The sequence below is a fragment of the Choloepus didactylus genome, chromosome 12 (assembly GCF_015220235.1).
Source record: "Choloepus didactylus isolate mChoDid1 chromosome 12, mChoDid1.pri, whole genome shotgun sequence".
Classification (NCBI taxonomy): Eukaryota; Metazoa; Chordata; class Mammalia; order Pilosa; family Megalonychidae; genus Choloepus; species Choloepus didactylus.
The window spans coordinates 39,382,949-39,404,569 of record NC_051318.1 but is presented as its reverse complement, the minus strand read 5'-3'; the positions used below and the strand labels follow the sequence as shown (position 1 = coordinate 39,404,569).

General features: G+C 35.4%; 1 protein-coding gene across 9 annotated transcripts in view; it reads left to right on the top strand.

Annotated features, from left to right (window-relative positions):
* The window catches only part of MBNL2 (muscleblind like splicing regulator 2), a 167,572-nt gene that overhangs the window by 128,122 nt on the left and 17,829 nt on the right, over window positions 1-21,621 (top strand). For 2 of the 9 annotated variants that reach the window (XM_037800517.1, XM_037800518.1), the window contains exons 6-8: window positions 6,794-6,847; window positions 7,475-7,628; window positions 14,794-14,829. In XM_037800517.1, coding sequence (XP_037656445.1) covers window positions 6,794-6,847; window positions 7,475-7,628; window positions 14,794-14,829 — 244 coding nt within the window. Of the gene's footprint in view, window positions 1-6,793; window positions 6,848-7,474; window positions 7,629-14,793; window positions 14,830-16,116; window positions 16,212-21,621 lie in introns of all 9 variants that reach the window. The other 7 variants (XM_037800519.1, XM_037800522.1, XM_037800523.1 and 4 more) reach the window with 7 other exon arrangements.

The window sequence follows — 21,621 nt, the reverse complement described above, 5'->3', positions numbered from 1 at the left end:
CACAATAAATAAATCCTTCAGGTTCGGGGAACCAAACGTGTTCAGTTTGGCCATGAGCTTTGTTCACTTGTACTGCTTCCAGTTATGTTAGACTTAAATGTAAGAGAGGGGTCAGGGTCTTGCAATGAACAAAAAGATGGGTACCAGAACTTAAGATACAAGGAAATTAATCTGGATCCCTGCAGCCGAGCAGTAGAAGCAGCAAGCCTCTGAGAGCAGCCACTGGAGGAGAGATTGATTTTAGAGAAGCCTAGCAACAGGTGACACAATCAGTGATTCGTTTTCCTTATTCCTATTTTTGTCCTCTTTTATTGCAAGGGAAATGTTTGCTAAAAATTTCCCCCCTAAATGAAATTTTACACAAAATATCAATTCACAGAGTGGGTGGATATGGAGCTGTAATGACTGGTACTAGAACAAAGGCCTATAACACAGGCTGGCTTCCTTGAGTCACCTCCACAGAACCTTACTGTGCTTGAGAGACCCACACCATCCTCATCACCACCTGGGAGCCTGTTAAAGCTCCAGAATCTTGGGCCCCACCCTAGACCTTTGGAATGAAAGTTGGAATGTAAAAATATTCCCATGCGTTTCATACACACGTTAACTTCTGAGAAGCCCTGGCCTAGAATATAGGTCTTCAAACTTGGCTACATATTGGAATTATCTGAGGTCCCTTCCTCCAAGTGTTCTATTTGATTATTCTAAGGTGTGGTCTGGACATTAGGATTTTTAAAAGCTCCCAGGTAATTCTAACGTGCGGCAAAGCCTAAAACCCACAGCACTAGGTTGTGGGATTTTCTAATTAACTTGTTTTAATGTGAGATCTCTGGCTTATCAGAAGCCTAATTTAATACTTCCTAGGCACTGTGCATTCATTCATTCATTCAGAATCTTTTTTGAGACCTAACTTGAGTCAGGTACTTGCTGGGTAGAAGAAATAAATCAGGCTGGTTTCCTTTGCCCACCAGAAGCCTGGAGTTTATTAAGAGGCAACAGTCATCTAAACGAGTAAGAGCAGTAATGCTCCTCCATGACCTCATGGAAATGCACAGAGAGGACCAGTGGGGCAGGAAGGACTTAGGACAGATATGGCTTCAGAGATGAAGGTTGTTCTAATTAGCGACCATCACCTCATACATTGATAACTGATCAAAATGGGAGGGTAGCTGTCATACAAACAAGTTCATCATTACTCAACATTCTTTCCACAAATACTTAAAAGGGTCTGACCCAATGGTAAGCACTGGGGATACAGAGGGAAAGGCATAGAGTCGGCCCTTCTGTGATCACCCCTTGGTGTGGAGTTTGTGATTACACAGACCTTTACCACCTGAGCTTATATACCCAAGCATAAGTTTTTGGTCTTTCATCTGTCTCACTTACTTGTCTTTTCTTATAGTCCTGTCCCTTTAGTGAAATTTTCTCATGTTCTTCTCTTTCTTATGTCGTTGGACCTAACTGAATTTTCTGAATGTGTGAAGATCTATATATGTGGGGATGCATGCATTCACACAAGAGGGTCAGCACAAAACAAAGAAATTCTCCTTTTTTCTCTCTCTAGTAAAAAAGTAGTTTCCAAAATTGATTATAATTGGGGAAAGGGATGGGCATGGGAGTAAATTGATAACATAATGATGATGAAAGAGGAATCCTTTTTGAAAGCAAATTAGGTCTTTTATACATTTCTCCAGGGTGCAATCCATTTTACCATCCATATACTGATGATCTCATTCTATGAGAATTTTTTTTCATAGTAATCATTCTTCTAGGCCAGCCCCAACTTATCCTAATTGGTATGTTGATTGTGAGGCACTAAGAACATATTTTTCCATAGTATTAATATTATAAATGATAACTAGGTATCTATCTGTTCCAAAGACTAGTCAGGGCTCTGGAAGAAAGACATAAAAACCCAAGTGAATTAGCTTAAATGAAAAAATTGGACTTTACTATATCATATAACCAATCCATAGAGATGATGGAAATAAAACCAGGCTCAGGTATGTCTGGATCCAAGAACTTAAAAACCAGTGGCTCTCTCTCCTCTATCTTTTTCCTCTCTGCTTCTCTTGGTATGTCAGCTCCATTCTCACAGACCATGGCTCTAGATACTGTCTTACTTTCCAGGTTGCTATGACAAATACCACACAATGGGTTGGCTTAACAACCCATTAGAATGCATTGGCTCACAGTTTCAGAGACTTGCTTCCTCACAGGGTTGGTAGTATTCTGGCTGACTGGCAATCCTTGGGTTCCTTGGTTTTCCTGTTACATGGCAAATCCTCTCATTTCTCTTCCCAGTTCTGTTGACTTCTATCTTCTGGCTCCTTCCTGCAGCTTTTCTCTTTGTAAGGCCTCCAGGACAAAGATTAAGATCCATCCTGATTCAGTTGGCCAAAGTTTAACTAAAAATAATATCTTCAAAAGATTCTATTTCCAATGGGTTCATACCCACAGGGAATGGATTAAGATTAAGAATATATTTTTGTTTTTTTTCCCCCCTAGGGTGCATAATTCAATTTACCACAGACATCTATAGGGACACAGTCTTACAGTTTTTGACAAGAGGAAATGGTATCATCTCTAACAGCTCCAATTTTTTTTTGAGGTGGGGGACACAGTTAAGGTCAATTTGGGGCCAGTCCCTTTGGTCAGGGTAATAGGCTCAACCTGGATCAAAATGGTCGTCTCTATGGGATAAGAAGTTATGAGACAAGGTTCTGGGCATATGAAAAGACTAGTTCCTACACCTCAAATACCTGTTAATACAACACACCCTAGTGCTAACAGTGACCTAGTACTAACAGTGACTCACTGATTTTATCTGATCCCTAATTTTATCTGCTTGTTCCCTAGAAGTACTAGTTCTAACAGTTACAATCAATATAGACATCAATCACTTAAGAAACAATGCACCTAGAATATGTCAGTGGTAGATGACCTGAATTAAAGGGATAAAAGAAGAAATGGCCATTTATACATACAGGTCATTCTTCAGTCTCAAATTTTTAAATCAAGACTGTACTCTCTTATGTGCCCTTCTAAACATTTCACCTTACATTCATCAAGATGCATAAAGGTTATTGAAATGGATGTCAGTATAGATAGTACCCAGAGTTTCTGGGATTGTTACACTATGCCCAAATTTGGAGTTCTCATATTTCAGGGGAGTTAGTATCTTCAAACTAAGATGGTTTGCATCTTCAAACATAACTCAAAGAAATGTAGTTTCAGAACAAAAGTCAGCTTCTTTCTGACAAGGACATGAAAATTACTGAATCTGTCATGGCTTTTTAGTTGAAGTGAGAGGCTCATTTGAAACCAGCCTCGGTGCAGTTGGATAAGGTCAAGGTATTTTTATTGTAGTAGTAAGATTACTCAGCACACTGATGAAAAACTATTTTGTTTTTTATTTAAAAGAATAAGCAGAAGTGATAAGGGCAGTCAGAAGATATAATATATTCCATTCATCTGAGTTCTATATCTAAACCCAAAGAATTTCTGTAGTACAGTTTTTATTATTGTCCAGGGGTATTCCCCCTTCTTTTGGTGAACTGGACCCTAAGAAGGAATTTAGAGCTTTGATTCCAGGAAAAGAGACATTTAGTTCCTGTAGTGCCTTCTTCCTTTACAATACTTCTTAAAATATGAGCATCATCCTTGCCAGAATTTTAAAATGTGAAAACAAGCCAGACAAAGCTTCTTTTTGGTAGTTTTAACACAAAAGGCATCTGATCATAAAGTAAGCAGTCTTTCTTCACACACACCAAAATGGGATAGCACAGGAAGAAAACTATTTTCTAAAAAGAAACAAGACAAGCTGCTATCTGCTGGATATCAGTTGTTCAAGAAAATATGTAGGACTTGAAATTCTGTCCTTCCTTTCTATATCCTTTTATTCCATGTTAATGTGACAGCTCTGATTGTTGTTGTCAGAGTTTCCTGACCTCTCAGTTTTGGTCTTTGCCTGTAAATGCCTGGCATGGGCCCTTGGTTTGCTCGCCTTGACCCACAGTCAAATTTATTCCCTGAACCAGAAAAGGAATAACCTGGCTGCATGCAGGGCCTGCTCTGACTTATTCATCCATTTGCACAAAGCTGGAGTGGACCTAGAAGGGAGCAGAGGATCAGAAATGTTGGTAAGACCTGCAAGAATGCATGTCAAGTGTCTGGCATATCGGGGCTCAATTAATGGAAACCTCTTTCTCTGCATTGGCACCTGAGAGGGCTCCTGAGAGCCACTGGGCTTGGTCATCTCTGAAATCTGTTCCAAGCTGGAAGATCTTTCAATAGAAATATATGGTGGCAGTCAAACTGAAAATTTGGATACTAAAAAGTAATAACATGATTATTCAAAGATTTTTTAATACGTTCCTATATGTATACTTTATAGGATGGGATGTACAGGATGTTCATATGTATACCCTGCCTTCCAAGAGCCTAGTGTTTACTTGAAAAACCAAGAAAAGATGAAAGACATTTAAGAAAGATACCTCACACTACAGAGTGGTAGAGAGGGATATGTTGTCACTAGTCTGCTTAATTTAGAGCTCTTAGTTTCTTCCCATTCCTAAATTATTCTAATTTCTGTAGAAATTTAGTTTCATCAAACTAATATAGGAAAAAAGAGAACATTACTCTTCCAGGTGATTATCCTAAGGAGAAATATTTAATATTTCTTATTCTACTTGGAGATTTCATTAAATAAACTTTGCTAATCAAAGTATTTTCATAAATACCAGCCATTGGAGACATAATCACTCTTCCTGTCAGCATATTAGAAAAGATCAAACCAAGGGAGAAATAGATTTCATTCTATAACTCACTATGCACTGAAACAATGAGGGGGAAAAATTGAGTCCAGAAAGTTTAGGCCAAAACAATTTTGAGCTTACCATCCAGCTGATGTTCTTAGTACATTCTATGAGAACAAGTTTATATCACCTTGTTTAGTTAATAAAGACTTCTTTATGATAGATAGATAGATAGAGATAGATAGAATAACCTGCACTAATTAACAGTGTAAAATTGTATTGAGACTAAATATTTTTTTAAATGGTGTCATGGAAATTACATGATTGTGTAATTACATTTGAGGAGAGAATACCTAGTACACATAAGCTTTCTTATTTCAGGCTAATTGGTTTCTAAAATTATTCACAATTATACTTTCAGAACATGGACTTCATATTTGATGGCTTCTGTATTAACTGCCTTCTATAACATGCTCTTTTCCATTGATCATACTAAATCTCTTCTCTAGCCAACTATTTCTCCCACATTATTTCTAGTCTCTTTCCACTTCATAGCTCTGTATCTTATTTCCTATCATCTTCATACATTTTATCCTGAATCATCATATGGTGATGAGCAACCCTTGTTTGCCAAGGAAAAAAATCATTATTTGTTTCTATTCTTAGGGCTAAGTTCTCTCCCATTTCATGTCAAAGGCCATAGTTCTACATCAGAAGTTTGGGATATAACATTAGTATTTATTGGAAGAATCTTAGGGATTTATCTATTGTGCTAAACATAGAAAAAGGGATATTTCTTTTTTTATGTGCATTGGAGCTATTCCTTTGACCATCTTTATTTTCACAGAATGCCATCATACAATTTTTAGATTTTTACAAAAATTATCAAGGAATAGGAAAATTTTTCATTGTGGTCTAAAGCAATCAATATTTGCTATTATATCAACTGTTTAAAGGCAATTATCTACCCCAAAGTATAAGTTAAAGCTATTTTACTTCTAATCTTTCAAGTAGTTCTTTGCTATCTTTAGCTATTTGCTATTTTTAGCTATTGTACTTATTCTAGCCAAGAGTTCTACATTCTCATTAAGTGGGTCGGTCACTGATCATAGCTAAAACTACAAATAGAATTACTAAATATAAATTATTTTGGTACCTGAAGACAATGAATACCTTTTTAAAGGGTATTTCCTTAGTGTAATCAGGTAAGTTTGTTGAAATAAATTAAATTATAATTTCAAATGTAGTAGAAAACTTGGATGATAAGTTAGTCATTACAGGCAGTATAATGGAATAAAAATGGGAAACTTCATACATTTACTATTCAAATTCAAAACTTTTTAACCTTGGAAACTTATTCCAATTGCAAGATCCATACTAGCAGAGTGAAGAGAACTGAGACAATTATGCACATGATTCAGACAAAAAATAAAGATCCAAACCCAAACAATTTTGCTTAAATAATCTTGTGTTTGAATATTTTTTTGCCTGAATTTTTTGTCTCAGTTTGACACTTCATTTTGTTAGGTTAGATCTGAACTAAAAAAAATTATTTTTATAAAATTTTTCAACTTGGCTTTTATAATTTAATACATTTACTATTTTATATTTGAAAACTAACTTATCAGACTTTCTTCAATCCTATGGCCCTTAAAAGTTTTGCATTTTTTCTGACGCAATATAAAAAAATGCTTATGGTGTGTATGCAAGCTGCTGTTTTAATTAACTTTCCTGAATTTCAAACATCTATATTTTACTCTCTTATATGCTTTTAACTAAGGTATAGTAGATGCATTTTTTGCTTCAATACTAATTTAAGGTGTAATATTCATTTCTTTAGAGAACATTTTTGTTGTTGTGCATGCCTAGTGTTTTGTACGTTGTATATTGCATTCAGAATATTTTTTTCCTTCTCACCTATCCACAATGCAATGCCGTTCCCATGATGCACCTCTGCTTGCTGTTTACCTGTATGTTAATTCGCTTGAATCCCATTGGCCCACTGCCATCATGTGCTCGCTGCCTGTTATTAAAAGACTCAGTCGACTGCCAAAGCAATGAAGCGACCTCTCGAAGCAACTGTAGACCTGGTACTTTGACCTTTCACCTTTCGCTTTGCATGTAGCTTTTCAGAGAACCATCTGAGATTTGTATTACGTGTAAAATATTGGTTGCAAACAATCATTATTATTAATTTATGAAAAAAATTCAATAAGGTGTTTAGCCATCTCATTTTCATATGTAATATGTGAAATAAATTAATCCTAACAAATTTTAACACCTTTTCCAAAAAAGTGAAACAAACTTAAATTACGTGGCTCAGAAAATGCTCTTTATAATTCTTATTAACCTTTAAAGTCAACAAATTACCATTTAGTTAAAGAAAAGAATAGGTATTAATAATAACACAAATGCTTCTTTTCCCCCTTAGAATAGTTTAACTCATTTTAAAAGCTGAAGCCAATTTTTTGTTGTTGCTTGATAGTTTTTCTTTTCCTTAGTTGAGATGCTACCATTTGGGTTACAGAAATCATGCTTTCGCTCTCAATAACAAATTCTCACTCATTTTACATTGCCGCTGTTTAAATTAAGGTGCATGGCAAAGGCATCTTCTTAGCTGTCATTTTTTAAAAGAATGTTGCAATTGATTATCTCTGTGGACACTGAATGTGTGTTTACTTTAAGTTATACATGTTTATCAAATTCTTCATTTGTAGGCTTTTCCTCCTGGTGCTCTTCATCCTTTACCAAAGAGACAAGCACTTGAAAAAAGCAACGGTGCCAGTGCGGTCTTTAATCCCAGCGTCTTGCACTACCAGCAGGCTCTAACCAATGCACAGTTGCAGCAGCACACCGCATTTATCCCAACAGGTATGTGCCCTTACCGTTCAAGTCCTGTGTTCGTGTGCCCGTCTGGTCATGTGCTTTCTTCTCATTCCTTTAAGCTGTTTGGTGGCATCTAGTTTGCTTTTAAAAGGTACAATACGGCCTGAAACTCATCATTGTCCTAGCTATCTAGATGTATTTACATTGCTTTGAATGATAGCTAAAGACTGTTAGGATTCTAAAGCCAAATATTTTGTAGAGTTAAGTGACAGTTTAACCCAGGAGAAACAAATAGCAGTTAGGGCTTTTGGTTTCTTGAACTTATACAAGCCATGTAAAACTGTTTATGTAAGTAAGATGGTTTCTGTGTGACAACTGAAATTTGTGGTTAACACTTAATGACCTAAAAATAGCAATTAAAGTAAATACTAACCTTTTTCTACTCCTATTCAGAGCACTAAGAAAAAGAAAGAAAAGCTAGGCTATTCAAATTAAAGCAATCCTCTAATCATATTTTTATATTCATTCTCTCTTTCTCCATCCTTCTGTACTTCCACCAAGTTCACAAATAAATAAAGCTCTTATCCTCGGTTTCTAAGTCAATGCCTGATAATATTAGGTGCTGAGGTGCATTAACTCTATCATTGCACTAAGAGATCAATTATATTAATTATAGAATCTTGGAGTTTAAAGGGTTCTTAGTGATCTGCTCATCCAATTGATTGTTTTACAGATGAGAAAACTGAGGCCCCCTTAACATGAAGTGACTTCCCAAGGTGGTACAACTAATAAAGAAAAGACCTAGAATCTGGTTTCCCTACAACAAGCCCAATTTACATAATAACATTACACCACCAGGCCTCTGTATGTGGAATTCATAGAGTTCTCCTTTAGAGCATGACATCAAATATCAGATAACAGTGAAGAAACAGAAGTACAATCCATGTCAGCCCTCCCCCTTTTTTTTTTACCCACTGCCCTGACCACACACATACATACCCCAAACACAAACACACACAGACACCACAAATCGCTGTGATTTTGACCCTAAAAGAGTCAAAAGCCTATGTTATATCTAGGGAGTAACTTTATCTTCAGTGGGAAACCTGTCCATTGAGTTCTTAGTTACTAAGTCAAAATTCTTCATCCCATGATAGTGAGTTGAAGTTAAATATAGATGAATAACAATTTTATTTAAAATAATTTTTATTATTTTTATTAAAAATAGCTCACTGACCCTAACTCACGTGGTTGAATTTTTCAGGTTTATTATCCACTTACTTAAATACTGTAGTACATCAGGAGCTCTCATCAGAGGGAGTCGAACAAGTATTTCTGTAATATTCTTTGTATAAAATCTATATTTTGAAATGAATTATTAACCTGTTAACAACAATATTTATTATAGTAAAAATATAAATTATGTAAGTAAAATGGTTTCTAGGCTTAGGTTTCTTATTTTAGGTCTGCACCTATCTTAAAATAAATAAATTCATGGACCTATAGAGTGAGATCTCTAGTTCAGTACTTATCACGACTTCACTCTCATCCCATTAAAATCTTAATTAGTGACATTCCAGTGTAGTTATAGCACAGTGGTATTGGTACTTGTAATCCACTTGAAATAACGTTTGTGGAAAATAATTACTGTAAGGTAAACTTACCTTGAGATCTGTGTGATTTCTACAAGTGCCTCCTAATTTACTTTTTCGTCACTACATATTTTCAGAGAAAAAAAATAGGGATATATATACAAACAGAGGAAGGAAAACGCTAAAAGACAAGTCTGTTTCTGAAGAATGATTGATAATGCCACAACCGTCTCCTGGGAATGCTGTAAAACCCTGGAGCTAGTCTGCACTATGGACTCAGAAGTACTCTTAACTCATAGTTAACACTCCAGTCTAGTAATGGTTGGTTTGTTAAATCACTGATAAAATCTTCCTTCCAAAATACTTTAACCTGAAAACCATTTAAATATTTCAAAAGCTAGGGTGAATAATACCCCTTATGTAATGACCTGATTTTTGTGGATGAAATTTATATTAAGGAGCGATATGTGGTACTGGCTGCTGTGATTGTGTACTTCTGCCCCCTGCTGGATTCTGTAAGATCCGCTCAAGTGTGTCTGGCAACACTGTTCAGTGTGCTTTGGGAGATAAAAACTGTCCTATGTAGCCCACTTACTTTTCTGAATTCGAAGGGTTTTCATCTAAAACGTGGTATAAGTATCACAGCAGATAGACGTGAATCTCATGTTCTGAAATGGTACTTTGACTTCTAAGAAATTTTTACATGTTTCTCTTATATGATGAAAGAGAGTATAGGACCTTTTATTTTAAAAGGAAATTAGCAGAATCTCTCCACCCCACCCCTGCCTGAAATCCATGATAGAAATTTCAGTGTTTATTTCAGCTCTAGTTTTCATTTCAGGTTTTCTTTCTCATAAACCACACTTTCCCACCAGTTTTAAAAACAATAATGATTATAATCATCTAATTATTATCATGGTTGTTTTAAATCTCTGAAAATTAAGTAATTATGTTCAAAAATATTTGCACAACTTGATAGACTGTGGGTCCATTAGTTTTAAACTGAAAGATTTTTCTATGAATATTTTCTTTAACAATTATCATAAATATGAAACAAAAGCATCATATGTTTTCCTGGAAGTTACTCTTTATTCTAAAGTCATTCATAGTGAGGTTTTTGATATGCTACTAAACTTCTCCCATGGACATACTGTGAATTTGGAGCAAGATTTAGGAATTCTGCCCTCAGGCTGTGAAGTTATTAATATAAAATATTAGGCAAAATTGAGATTTTTCTCCAAAATCATGCTAATATAATTATTGCCCTAGTTGGTGCCCTAGCATATTTGCAATGGTGGGAGTTTTCTTTTTTCTTTTTTGATAGGAATTATTTTAACCTGGTAGTTATAATTCTTCTTGGCTATGTTCAGAAAGTGGTAAAAACCACACACACTTACAAAAATAGCAGCATAATAATTCTTGGCATTCTCTGACAGATTTATTCTGAGTTCCTGTAAGTGTTCTTATAGCCGTTATCTCATTATTCTTCTTGATATTGCGATTCTGTCAGTGATAGGCATAATTATTCACATTTTGCAGATGGAAAAACTGAGGCTGTTTCTACACTGACATCATAATTATATATTTAATGAAATTATCCAGATAATTCTGGCTCATAGATGCTAGAGCTGAAATATTTCTGCAACTGAGGCAGAAAACATTTGGGAAAGCTTTGTTAATAAAATCAATGCCTTATTTAATGCTTCAGTCAGTCAGAACAAAGCTGATCCACAGAATCCTTCCTGATTTATTTGATTATATTGGAAATACATGATAAATAGAACAAGGTAATAAGGCTAGACCAAATGTTGCCTAATGGTGAGAAACAATAAATGTTATATAGAGTTATCACAAAATTTGGTGAAAGATTTATCTGTGTAATGGAAATAGCATTTATATAACCACAGCAAAAGGAGCACTAACGTGTATTACATTTGATTTGGCACACATTTCCTGAATACCTGGTACGTGCTGTGTTCCAGAGTTGATAATACAAAATGTTCAGAACTAGGCAAAAAACAAAGACACTTCAAAGCATTAAGGGCTTCCTTAGGGTCTGAGCAGAGATTTTTGAGCGTGAAGGAGAGGGGCAATGTAGTCTGCCTTTAGCACGTGCAGGAGGTAATGGTGATGTGAAGGATATGTAGAAAGAAGACTTTTCAAAGAAGGAGAAATTTGACAAAGACTTTGAAAGATAAGTAAGATTTTGCCAGTTGGGGAAGAACATTCCAGGCAGGGGAAGCCGCATGGGATGGGATGGGATGAGTTTCTGAAGAATAGAAAGGTGTTCACTATAGCTATAGTGTGGAGTCCTTAAGAGGTCTATGGGACAGTGGGGAATAAGAGTGAGGTGAAATGGCAGAAATGAGGCTTGAAAAGAAGATCAGGATCAGAATAAGGCAGAGATTGAATAAGACAACCAAACACATGGCAAAAGCTGTGTGTTTCCAATATTCACATCAATTTTAGGCCATGCAGTGAGAGAGGAGGCCTTATCAAATTAATTTGGTTTAACATATTAGCCACATCCTGGACTGAAGCCAAGTGACATGACCAGTACTAGCCTATTGTGGCTGCAGGAGCTGCTACTAATTCTTCATAATACTAATGACATCCACATGCATGACATGAGAAAACCCTCCAAGATTTCCTTGGAATGCAAAGGAAGGAGAGGGGATTTATATGGATAACTTTGATTCCACCATGGTTGATTTTAAAATTAAATAATTCACAAACTACGTACTTCAGTAATTTTTATGAAAAAATTTCTCCCAACACACTTCTCATTAATGATTGACAACATTCATTCAACATGTTGACCACCTACCATGTACCCCATAGCCAAGGCAAACATGTTCTCTTCACTTACAGAGTTTACAGTTGAGAAGGAAAGATAGATGTTAAGTAAATATCCACAAGAGGTTTAAAATAGAAAACTGATTTAGATGGCACAGGAAATATGAAAAAGAGCAGCTGAACAATTTTTTTAAAGAAGTGACACATGCCTTGAGATCTGGAAGATGAAAAGAGTCAGGCAAAGAGTTTTCTAGGCAGAGAAGACAACATGTGCAAAGCCCAAAAATAGAACAAAAGTGTAATGTGTTCACTTCAAAGAACTGAAAGGCCAGTTTGTTTGGTCATGGTGCCAGGGGGAAGGATGAGCTGGAGAGACTGGATTGTAGAGGTCCTTTATCCTAAATGCAATGGGAAGCCACTGAATCATTTTCAACAGAGGAGTGACCAGACTAGCATTTGGAATAGTTTACTCTGGCAGCAGAATAAGAGAGAATGGACTAAGAGTAGAAGCAGAAGACCAGTTAGGACATTATTACATAGCCAAGGCTAAAGGTAATTGGCGACCAGGAATTGAGAAGTGACAGTAGAGATGGACAGGCAAATATAAGGTGCATTTTAGCAGCAGAATTGCTTTTGCTTATTGGTGAATTAGACCTGGGGAATTTAATGACAGAAAGTGTGGTATCAACATAGCTTTCAGTTTAGGCTAGCACTACTAGAGGTATGGTTATGTCCATCTAATATTTAATGATGTCAAAAAACAGATTTCTGTGGAAAAGATAAAAGTTCAGACATGCTAAATTTATGAGACATCTGCATACAGAGGCCAGCTGAGCAGTTAGATAAAAGAATTTGGAGCTCAGAGGAGAGATCTGGGCAAGATACATAAACTTGGAAGCCATGAGCTCATAGATAGTATTTAAATCCCTGGGTTGAATGATATATCAGGAAAAGTGTAGAGTAGATTAAAAAGATCTAAAACTGAATCCTAAAAAGACTCCAGCAGATAGAGATCAGAGAAGAGCATCCAGCAAAGGAGCTAAAAAGAAGTTGCCAGAAAAATGTGTGTGTGTGTGTTATCAGGGAATCCAAGAGAAGAGAGTGGTTTATTATGGAGGGAATGGCAAACTGCTAATGCTAATGAGATTCAAGAGCAGTTAAATGAAGACGGAAGAGTCTCTACTTGGTTTCAGCAGTAGGGTGGTCTTTGGTGACATTAACAGTTTAAATGGAGAGGTGAGAATGAATGCCAGATTAGAGAGGATTGAAGAATGAATGGGTAATAAAGTGAAAAGCCATATATAGGTAACTTTCCAGAAATCTGACAGTGAAGAATATTAGAGATATAGGGCTGGAGAAAGATATGGTATCATGAAAGGGATTTTAAGGTGTGTATATGTGTGTGTGCATAAGTGTGTGTTTTAAATTGGATATATTGGCACAAGTTTGCTGAAGGGAAAAATTCAGCAGCAGCCTAATTAAATAACCCCCTTTTCTGACAAGATAATATTAACTGGATCAAATGTAGACCAGGCAAGAAGTCTCCCTCAGGTATGAATAGTTCAGCAGAGAGAATAAAGACCTATACACATCTCAGATGCTGCATCTAGTATCTCAGAAGGCAGTTCTAAAACCCTAAGCAGGTAGGCCTCCATTTGTTAAAAATTAAATCTCTGGCACCAACATAAAACCCAATTTTCAGTTATTTAAACCCATAGATTACCTTGATTTTCATTCTAAAGAACTGGACCTGAAACAGATAATTCTTCAAAGCTTTCCATACAGTTCTTTTTCAGTCTTCCACAACATGCGTTTATATTCATGATTAGATTTTCTGATTCAAGTACATTAATAAGATCACCCCCAGGTAAGGCAACTATTCCCAAGGAAGGGCTGAAATCCCCCCTCCATACCTTCCACCTTCCCACTTAATCACTGACTTGCGATTTTCTAGAAGTCTTGCCAAAGGCATCTCTCAGGGATCCCCTTGTAGCAGCCATGACGAAAATCCCTAGCTCCCATCCCAACTCAGCCCCAATTCTTCAATATTTTGCTGCTATGGTATTTAGATTCTATTACTAGCCACCATTCCATTATTGTAATGAATCTAGTAGCTGAAAATAAATCACATAATTATCTGGGTTATTTTGTCACAAGAACCTCAGTCTTCCTACGTAATTGCATTTTTAAGCAGTAATCTAAAACTCACCTGACTCTCAAGCATTTGATTTGGAGGATATGGAATGTTAATTACTGTTTTGTTTTCACATATTGTTGTTGACATGAAACATTTAGCAAACAAAAAGCAAACTTACAATTCAATAAAGTCGGTGTAATTTAGTGAATGTAAAACCTGACCTGGATTTAGGAATAGAATTCTATTTCTAGCCTTGCCCTTGACTTATACTATGCATGACCTTGGAGGAGTTACTATGCCTCAGATTTTTCATCTGTAAAATACCCACTCCCTACCTTGGAGCAGTAACTTGATAATGCTTGTAAAATACTTTGAGGACTTAGAGGAAAAATTACAGCATTATCAAATGTTCAAATGCCATTCTTATTAGAATCATGTCAATGTATATGAATAGAAAGTGTGGAAAGTTGTCTAAGGAATGACCTTTGAATAATATTTGGCTTAAAATAAGTCAGATATATTTGTGAAAGTATGGAAAATGTGAATGATCCTAAAAGAATGTGTTAACTAACCCTACTTATTTCTGGTTGTGCTTCAATCTCACTTTGAATGTTAACTCTAAACCGCTAACCTGTTTCTTTCCCTTTATTCACTTTTTTTCCACCTACCATTGCATGACATGCAGGGTCAGTTTTGTGCATGACACCCGCTACCAGTATTGGTAGGTTTCAACCTTTTTTTATTTGTCTTTAATATTATATACAATACTTCACTTGCTGGAAATTCATTTCAGAGATGGTAGAAATGATTTAGGAAATGGTAGATCTGAAGGCTTATTTGGCTTTAGAGTTAACATATAGGTTCTTTCAAATGTACTTGCATATTTAAGAAAATGGCAATATTAATGTGACCTTCTGTGCTAGAGCGACAGCTACAAAAACATGAAACCACAAGTACTAGTCTTCTTTTTTAATGATCTGTATTTGTTTCTCTTTATATTTTATATAGTTTAGCATAAGAGAAAAAGCTTACTTTATCAGAGAGGCAGGCTATTTTCATCAATGTTTTAAAGTTTCATAGTGGTGTGCCTTATCTCCTCTTTGCTGTGTGTTAGAGTTATCAGAGTTTCCCAGAAGTATTTATTTTAAAAAAAAATTATAAATGGATGTATTTTTGAGCCAAATATCTGAATTGCCTTGCTTTTCTTTAAAATTTAAGTGCTGATGTATTTGTGATTATTATTACTACCTTAATATTCCCTTAAGTTAAATTTTACTAGTATATAGTTACCCTTACACATTTCAGTGCCTTGGTATAGACTTAAAGTCTGTCTTTAGGACACATGGATTACTTCCATTTAGAGTAAAGAAAGATAAACACTGGTGAAATTTGTCTGGCTATTTGCAGTAAGTGCATTAGAATTTACATCAAGGCCCTGATTTTTGTTCTACTGTTTATTGAACAAAATAAACCACAATCCACAGCAATTCCAGTACAAATACACAGTCCCAAATTGAAAAAAAAAAATTCAATTTAGCCACAATTAATATCTAAAAATGTTCTATCTCAAATGAGGCCTACATATTGAGCATTTAATGTTTTAGACTTGTTATTTAAAATGAATATCATATAGTTTTACTTCATTGGACATTATGTTCACATTTTTTAGAAACAACCATTATTACATACACTATATACTCTCAATTTGGAATGATCTCTTGTTAGAAATAAAATGTTTATAAATACATCAACCAAAGTAATCTACTTTGGTCTTTCTGGGAATCACTGATTATGTTTTAAAACTTCCTTTAATTGTACTTGTAATAAGCTATTTTCCCTTTTTTATTTCTCTCCCATGCTTCCTTGCTTTGCATTGTGATTGCATGCCATCTGCTGGTTTAACCCATGATGGCTTGCTGCTCTGATATTCACCATGCCAAAATACCACTTCTATTACCATAATGCTACACCCTCCTGTTCATTGCTCCCATGGTTCCCCTCCTGAAAGTACCCATGATGCACAGCGCTACGTCCGCCACTGTCTCTGCAGCAACAACTCCTGCAACAAGTGTCCCCTTCGCAGCAACAGCCACAGCCAATCAGGTTTGCTCCTTTTAAAGCTTTCTTTCACAAATCCCAAACTCTAAATGAGTGCTGATATTTAAAAAAAAAATTCTCGGTGAGAATTTTTTTTTCATGTTTATCCATCAAATTTTATTTTTTTAATTAGTTTATAGCAAGCATTTATGGACAGGTTGCACTTATTTAGAGTTAACATTTACTGCAAATAATGATGTAGCTATGTTTTGTGTTGCAGTGTTTGTTTTCGTACCTAATATTGTGTAATTAACCTGACAGGCTTAAATCCCTTTTAGTACAGCATTACCTATCCAGTGGTTTGTGAATTGCTACATAAAAATTGTAAAGGCACACCCATGGGTGCTTCCAAACTGGCTATATTATGATTCAGTTCTTACAGACCCTTCATCTATTGTTAAGGGAAAAATTATCTTCTTAGTAAAGTCCCCCCCTTTCCTGTAGTGTTAATTTGAAATCTGAATAATTCTTATTAACAGTTCACCTTGGTATTTGTGCTCCAAAACTCATTTGGTTCCCTTTTTACCATCTGTGCAGACACTGGTATAATAGCCAAACTATACTGGAAGAAGAGCATTATGCCACAGGGTTCACAAAGACTGGATATAACTGAATAGGGACTTTTAACTCTGTTGGTTTAATGCATGTGCCAATAAGACCATGGATGTTCTATTTCCTAGCAAGGGCCAGTTGGCTGACTGTAGCCCTAACCTGGGCTGACCACCTTGCAAACATGTGCTCCTGGTCTCAGAAAGAGTATGAGGATGAATGGGCAATAAGCTCCCGCCTCGCCTAGAAAAACAGTTTTTGTGCATGCTCTCCCTTCCAAGAACAACAATTTTGGTTTCATTTTTAGGTTTTTGTTTTGGTTTGTTTTTTAACTAAAATAAACTGTGCTGGTAAAAGATGGAAGGTATAGTATAGCAGTAGACTGGGGAGAAGGCCCAAGCTAATGGAAGAAATTGGAGGAAAAACATCAAGTGTCAGGGCACAAATGGCAGATTCCAAACTGCATTCTGCGGGTTGGGAGGGCTAATTTACACTTCTTTCCACATTCAAGCAGATAAACAATTCCAGTGCTATAGGGATCATTGCTAAAAAGATAGGTGTGAGTGTATTAGCAGGAATGACAGTAAAATCCCATGACAGCTCCTAAGATGTCCTCTGTATTGTGATAAAACAGGAAAGAGGGAGGAAAGAAGGGAAGAGAGGTCAAACGAGTGACTCTGAGGAAAACATAAACTATTAACAGTTCTTCAGTTCTTCACTCTCTATCTCAAAAACATCAACTTATCCTCCAAGGAAAACCACTTCAACTCCCAAACAAATACAACAAAGAACAGTAGGTGATAAGTTTCTTAACTGAGAAGATTTAAAAAAAAAAAAATTTTATATCATGGAATAGGGGAAGGGGAAGGACACTGCATTCTTCCATTTTCAGGTTTAAAGAACCTCTTTTCACTGCTCATTCTTAATAAGGAAGCTGGATATCTAGGTTTTTTGTTTCTAAATCTTGCCTCCTTGAACCATGTTTATATGACTTTTGACATCATCTTTTACAAAGTCCCTTCATAAGAAAACAAATTTGAAATATATTATAGCAGTATTTGTTACAACGGAATTTTATCTAAACTTTAAGGCAGGTTAAGCACTTCTGACATAAAGCGATCTTTCCTAGGAAACAAATGGAAGCCAAGATAAAGAAGCACTTTATATATTTCTTTAAGAAATAATTCTTCAAGGAATAAGGAATTTCTTTAAGGATAAATTACTTTATTTATGATAAACATTTGGTCGTATGTATTCCAGCCTAATGATTCTTTGATTTCCTTCGTTCAGATTACCTAATTTTTAATATTATAAAAAGTTTTATTCAATAAAATGAGAGAGCAGATTAAAGGTTTTTGGTAGGAAAAACTTTGAGAGATTGCATACTTATTTGTGGATTTGTGTTTGTTTATAGGGAGGCAGGAGTAGGAAGCATGGAATATTCCAAAGCTAAGATACTTCATTTTAAAGCAGAAGGTGACTGGTAAAAGAACTAACAGGTTTAACTTTAATTTAATCCAAAGAAGTTAATAAGGAGTGCCTGACAGTAGCTTCAAGAATCCCAGATTCAATGATTTGTAGTTGACTGGATATAATTGTTGCTGGACTGCACCTACTTGATGAAGAAGAGAAATACTTTATCATCTCTCGATGAAGGTCTGCTTGCACATGAAACCAAAGAAAAAGAAATAATAGTAAACACTAAATTTTAAGATAAGATATTCTTTGTGTGTTTTCAACAAGTTTCAAAGAGGAAAGCAGCTATAAAAGAACTTGGAAATTCTTTTAGTGTCCAAGAATAGGAAACTCTGAGATTGCTGATGACTGCAAAATGAAAAGTTATCATCCTACTAAGATTTTGACCCATAGACATAAATTAAAGCATATCCATGTGAATTATTTAAATAATTTAAATTTAATGAATCTCAGTTTCCTCATTTGTAAAAAGAATAGAATTGGATGGCCTCTGAAGTCCCTTCAGGCTCTGAGATTCAAAGGTTTTTATAATCTATAATCTTAAAGTAAATCTACGCTTCCATGACTATTCTAGGTCCAAAGTATGAGATAACAAAGGTAAACACAAACAGAATGGAAAGTATTATTTCATTGTCTGGTGAATGATAAGCATCCTGCCTTCTTTTTCTTCCTTGAATAATCGGTCTTTAAAACAAAAAGTAGCAGTTGAGTTTTGACAGTTTTTCATTTGATGTGATCAATTCGGACTGTCAGCTCAAATATTTCAAATCTCACAAGTATTTGTAATTAGAATATAGGGCATTCATAGAAGAATGATTATAGGCGGAAACATTCCATGACAGCTCTTCAGGTCTAGCATTCCTCTATATTTTACTAAGTTCTGACTAAAGTCACATGGTAAGCCAAGTTGAACAAGTAACAAATCTCTAAATTCCATTCTCAAGGCTTAATCAAGATGTGGTCAATTAAAGTTTCAACTGAGTTTAGGGTTGTAATTTGAAATTAAATAAAGGCAAAATTCAAATACATTTGGGAAATACAAAATAATACTTTGGTTGGTTAGCTCTGGGAGTAGATCTATAAACAGAAATATGATAAACTTACAAAGTTATTTCCTGTTTCAGTTAAGGTCCTCGGACCTTAATATACAATATATTCATGTTATTATTATTATTTACATACCATTTATTAGTGCCAACTACTATTCTAAGTGGTTTCTCTCATAGACTGTTATATATTTTATATGATATCATATAGTATATTATATATTATATGAGAGAGAAGATATGGATATAGAAAATCACTTAATCCTTACAACAGTCTTATGTGATAAGTACAATTATCATCATCTCCATTTTACCAATGGAAAAACTGAAGCAAAGGTTTACCATCAAACCATAGTCACACAGCTAGTAAATGGTCTTGCTGGAATTTAAACCCAGGCAGTCTGGCTCCAGAGACCTTACTCTTCATAATCACACTATGGCTGCCTCTCTCCAGAATTAAAAGTACAAAAAAGTAACTTCTTCTACAATAAAACTATCTTTTGAGTGACACCCACTAGCAACAAACATTATCACCAAAGGGTGAAATTAAGGAGTCCTGCTAATTTAGCTCAACTAAGGTGACTCCTAAGCTGGAGAGATGTACTGAATTTGAGCACAGCCTTGAACTACTTTTGTAATAGCCAGCTCATCGTTAGAAACCATATAGTTGATGTCATTAATTCTATGTGTTAATATATCCAGTGAGTATACTGAAAATTATGAATGATTTCTATAGAAATTAGGCATTAGTCTTAGTAAAGCATATCAGTGGTTTCTTTAGCATGAATCACTGAGGTAGACTTTACTCCTAGCCTCTGTCAATCATCTCACAAATAGCTTGGCAACAAGAGGAATCAGGAAAGAAAGTGATGGTACCAGATAAATCAGTCAATTTTAGCCCACTAAAAAAGGGCCGGAATGTGTAAATCTGTAGATGCCTATATTAAAACAAATTTAATCTTAGAGTGTACATTAAAAATGGTAGAGGTAAACACTTTTGTATATGGATTAACTAATTTTTAATATTATAAGAAATTTTATTTAATGAAATGATAGTACAGATTAAAATTCCTTGAATTATTACAGTAATCTATGAGGTAATTGCTTTAATATTTTTCTATTTTGAAACTACATTCTATTTCAACAGGAGAGAAGGTCATTTCCAAATAAATTTAAGTCTTAATTTCTTCATTTGTACAAGAAAATATTCAACTTTCCTAGTATCCTTAAAGGCCCAATTAAAATACACCTTATACTCTGAATATTTCCCTGAACCCCAACTGTAAGTACTTTTTCTATCCTCTGAATTCTCTAAAGACTATTTGCACATCCCTTAAAGCATCCTCATTAGATAGAAAGAAAAACAAATGCAAATATACAATGGTGGGGAAGTAGAAAGTTTAGCTGGAGAAGAACTAACAATCTGATAGGTCACAGCATCAGTTTGGAATGGGCTACAAAATAGGTTTTATTCCAAGTGCAAGAACTTAAATGCCAAATTAAAGGTTGGCCCTTAATTTGGCCACCGAAGGGTTTCAAGCAGGACAGGAACAGAAACAGAACTCTAAGAAGAGTAAACAGATGGATCAGAGGCAGGAAAGTCTCAGAGATCATTAAGAGGCTTTGACAAGAGCCTAAACCGAGATGGTGGCAGCTGGCAAGTGGCCTACTTTGTCTTGCTTTTGCCCATTACATAGGCAGAGTTACTTTTAGCCAAAGAGAAACATTAAAACTATTTCATACTATGGCAAAAGCTATTCAAATAAGTGTCACGTGGCAGTAAAAGAGATTTGGACTGACAGGAAAAGATTAACCACAGGAAGTTGCCTCTGCAGAACATGAACTCTTCAAGAACAGCAGTTTGGAAGAGTCCCTGGTCAAATACCTACAGGGAATGTACGCCTTGATGTGAGGCTCCCACTTCCTACCTAAATGAAACCTCTGAGCTACAAAGCCTCAAAGATCTCACAGGATTTTGTTGAAAGAAAGAACCATTTAGATTTGGAGTGAATACATATTGTCTATGTCCCACAGTTAGAGCCATGCAGAAAGTGAGGGCAATTATTCATCTAATTCATTCTGGTTCACAAGTCCTTGCTAGGAAGAAAATTTCCTACAGATTGGATGTTAGAAATCTTTTTATTGAGCACCCCAAGCAGTGCCTTAAAAGTTGATGAAATCAAATTATATTTCTGCCAGTATGCTAACCTACACTGAATCACATCTCCAAACAGCAGTGATTGATATTTAAAATTATGACCTCAAGTTCTTGTCACATCTCCTAAAACCTCACCAAAGATTAAGTCCATTGAACAGAGGGATGACCTTAGGGAGAGTTTATTGAA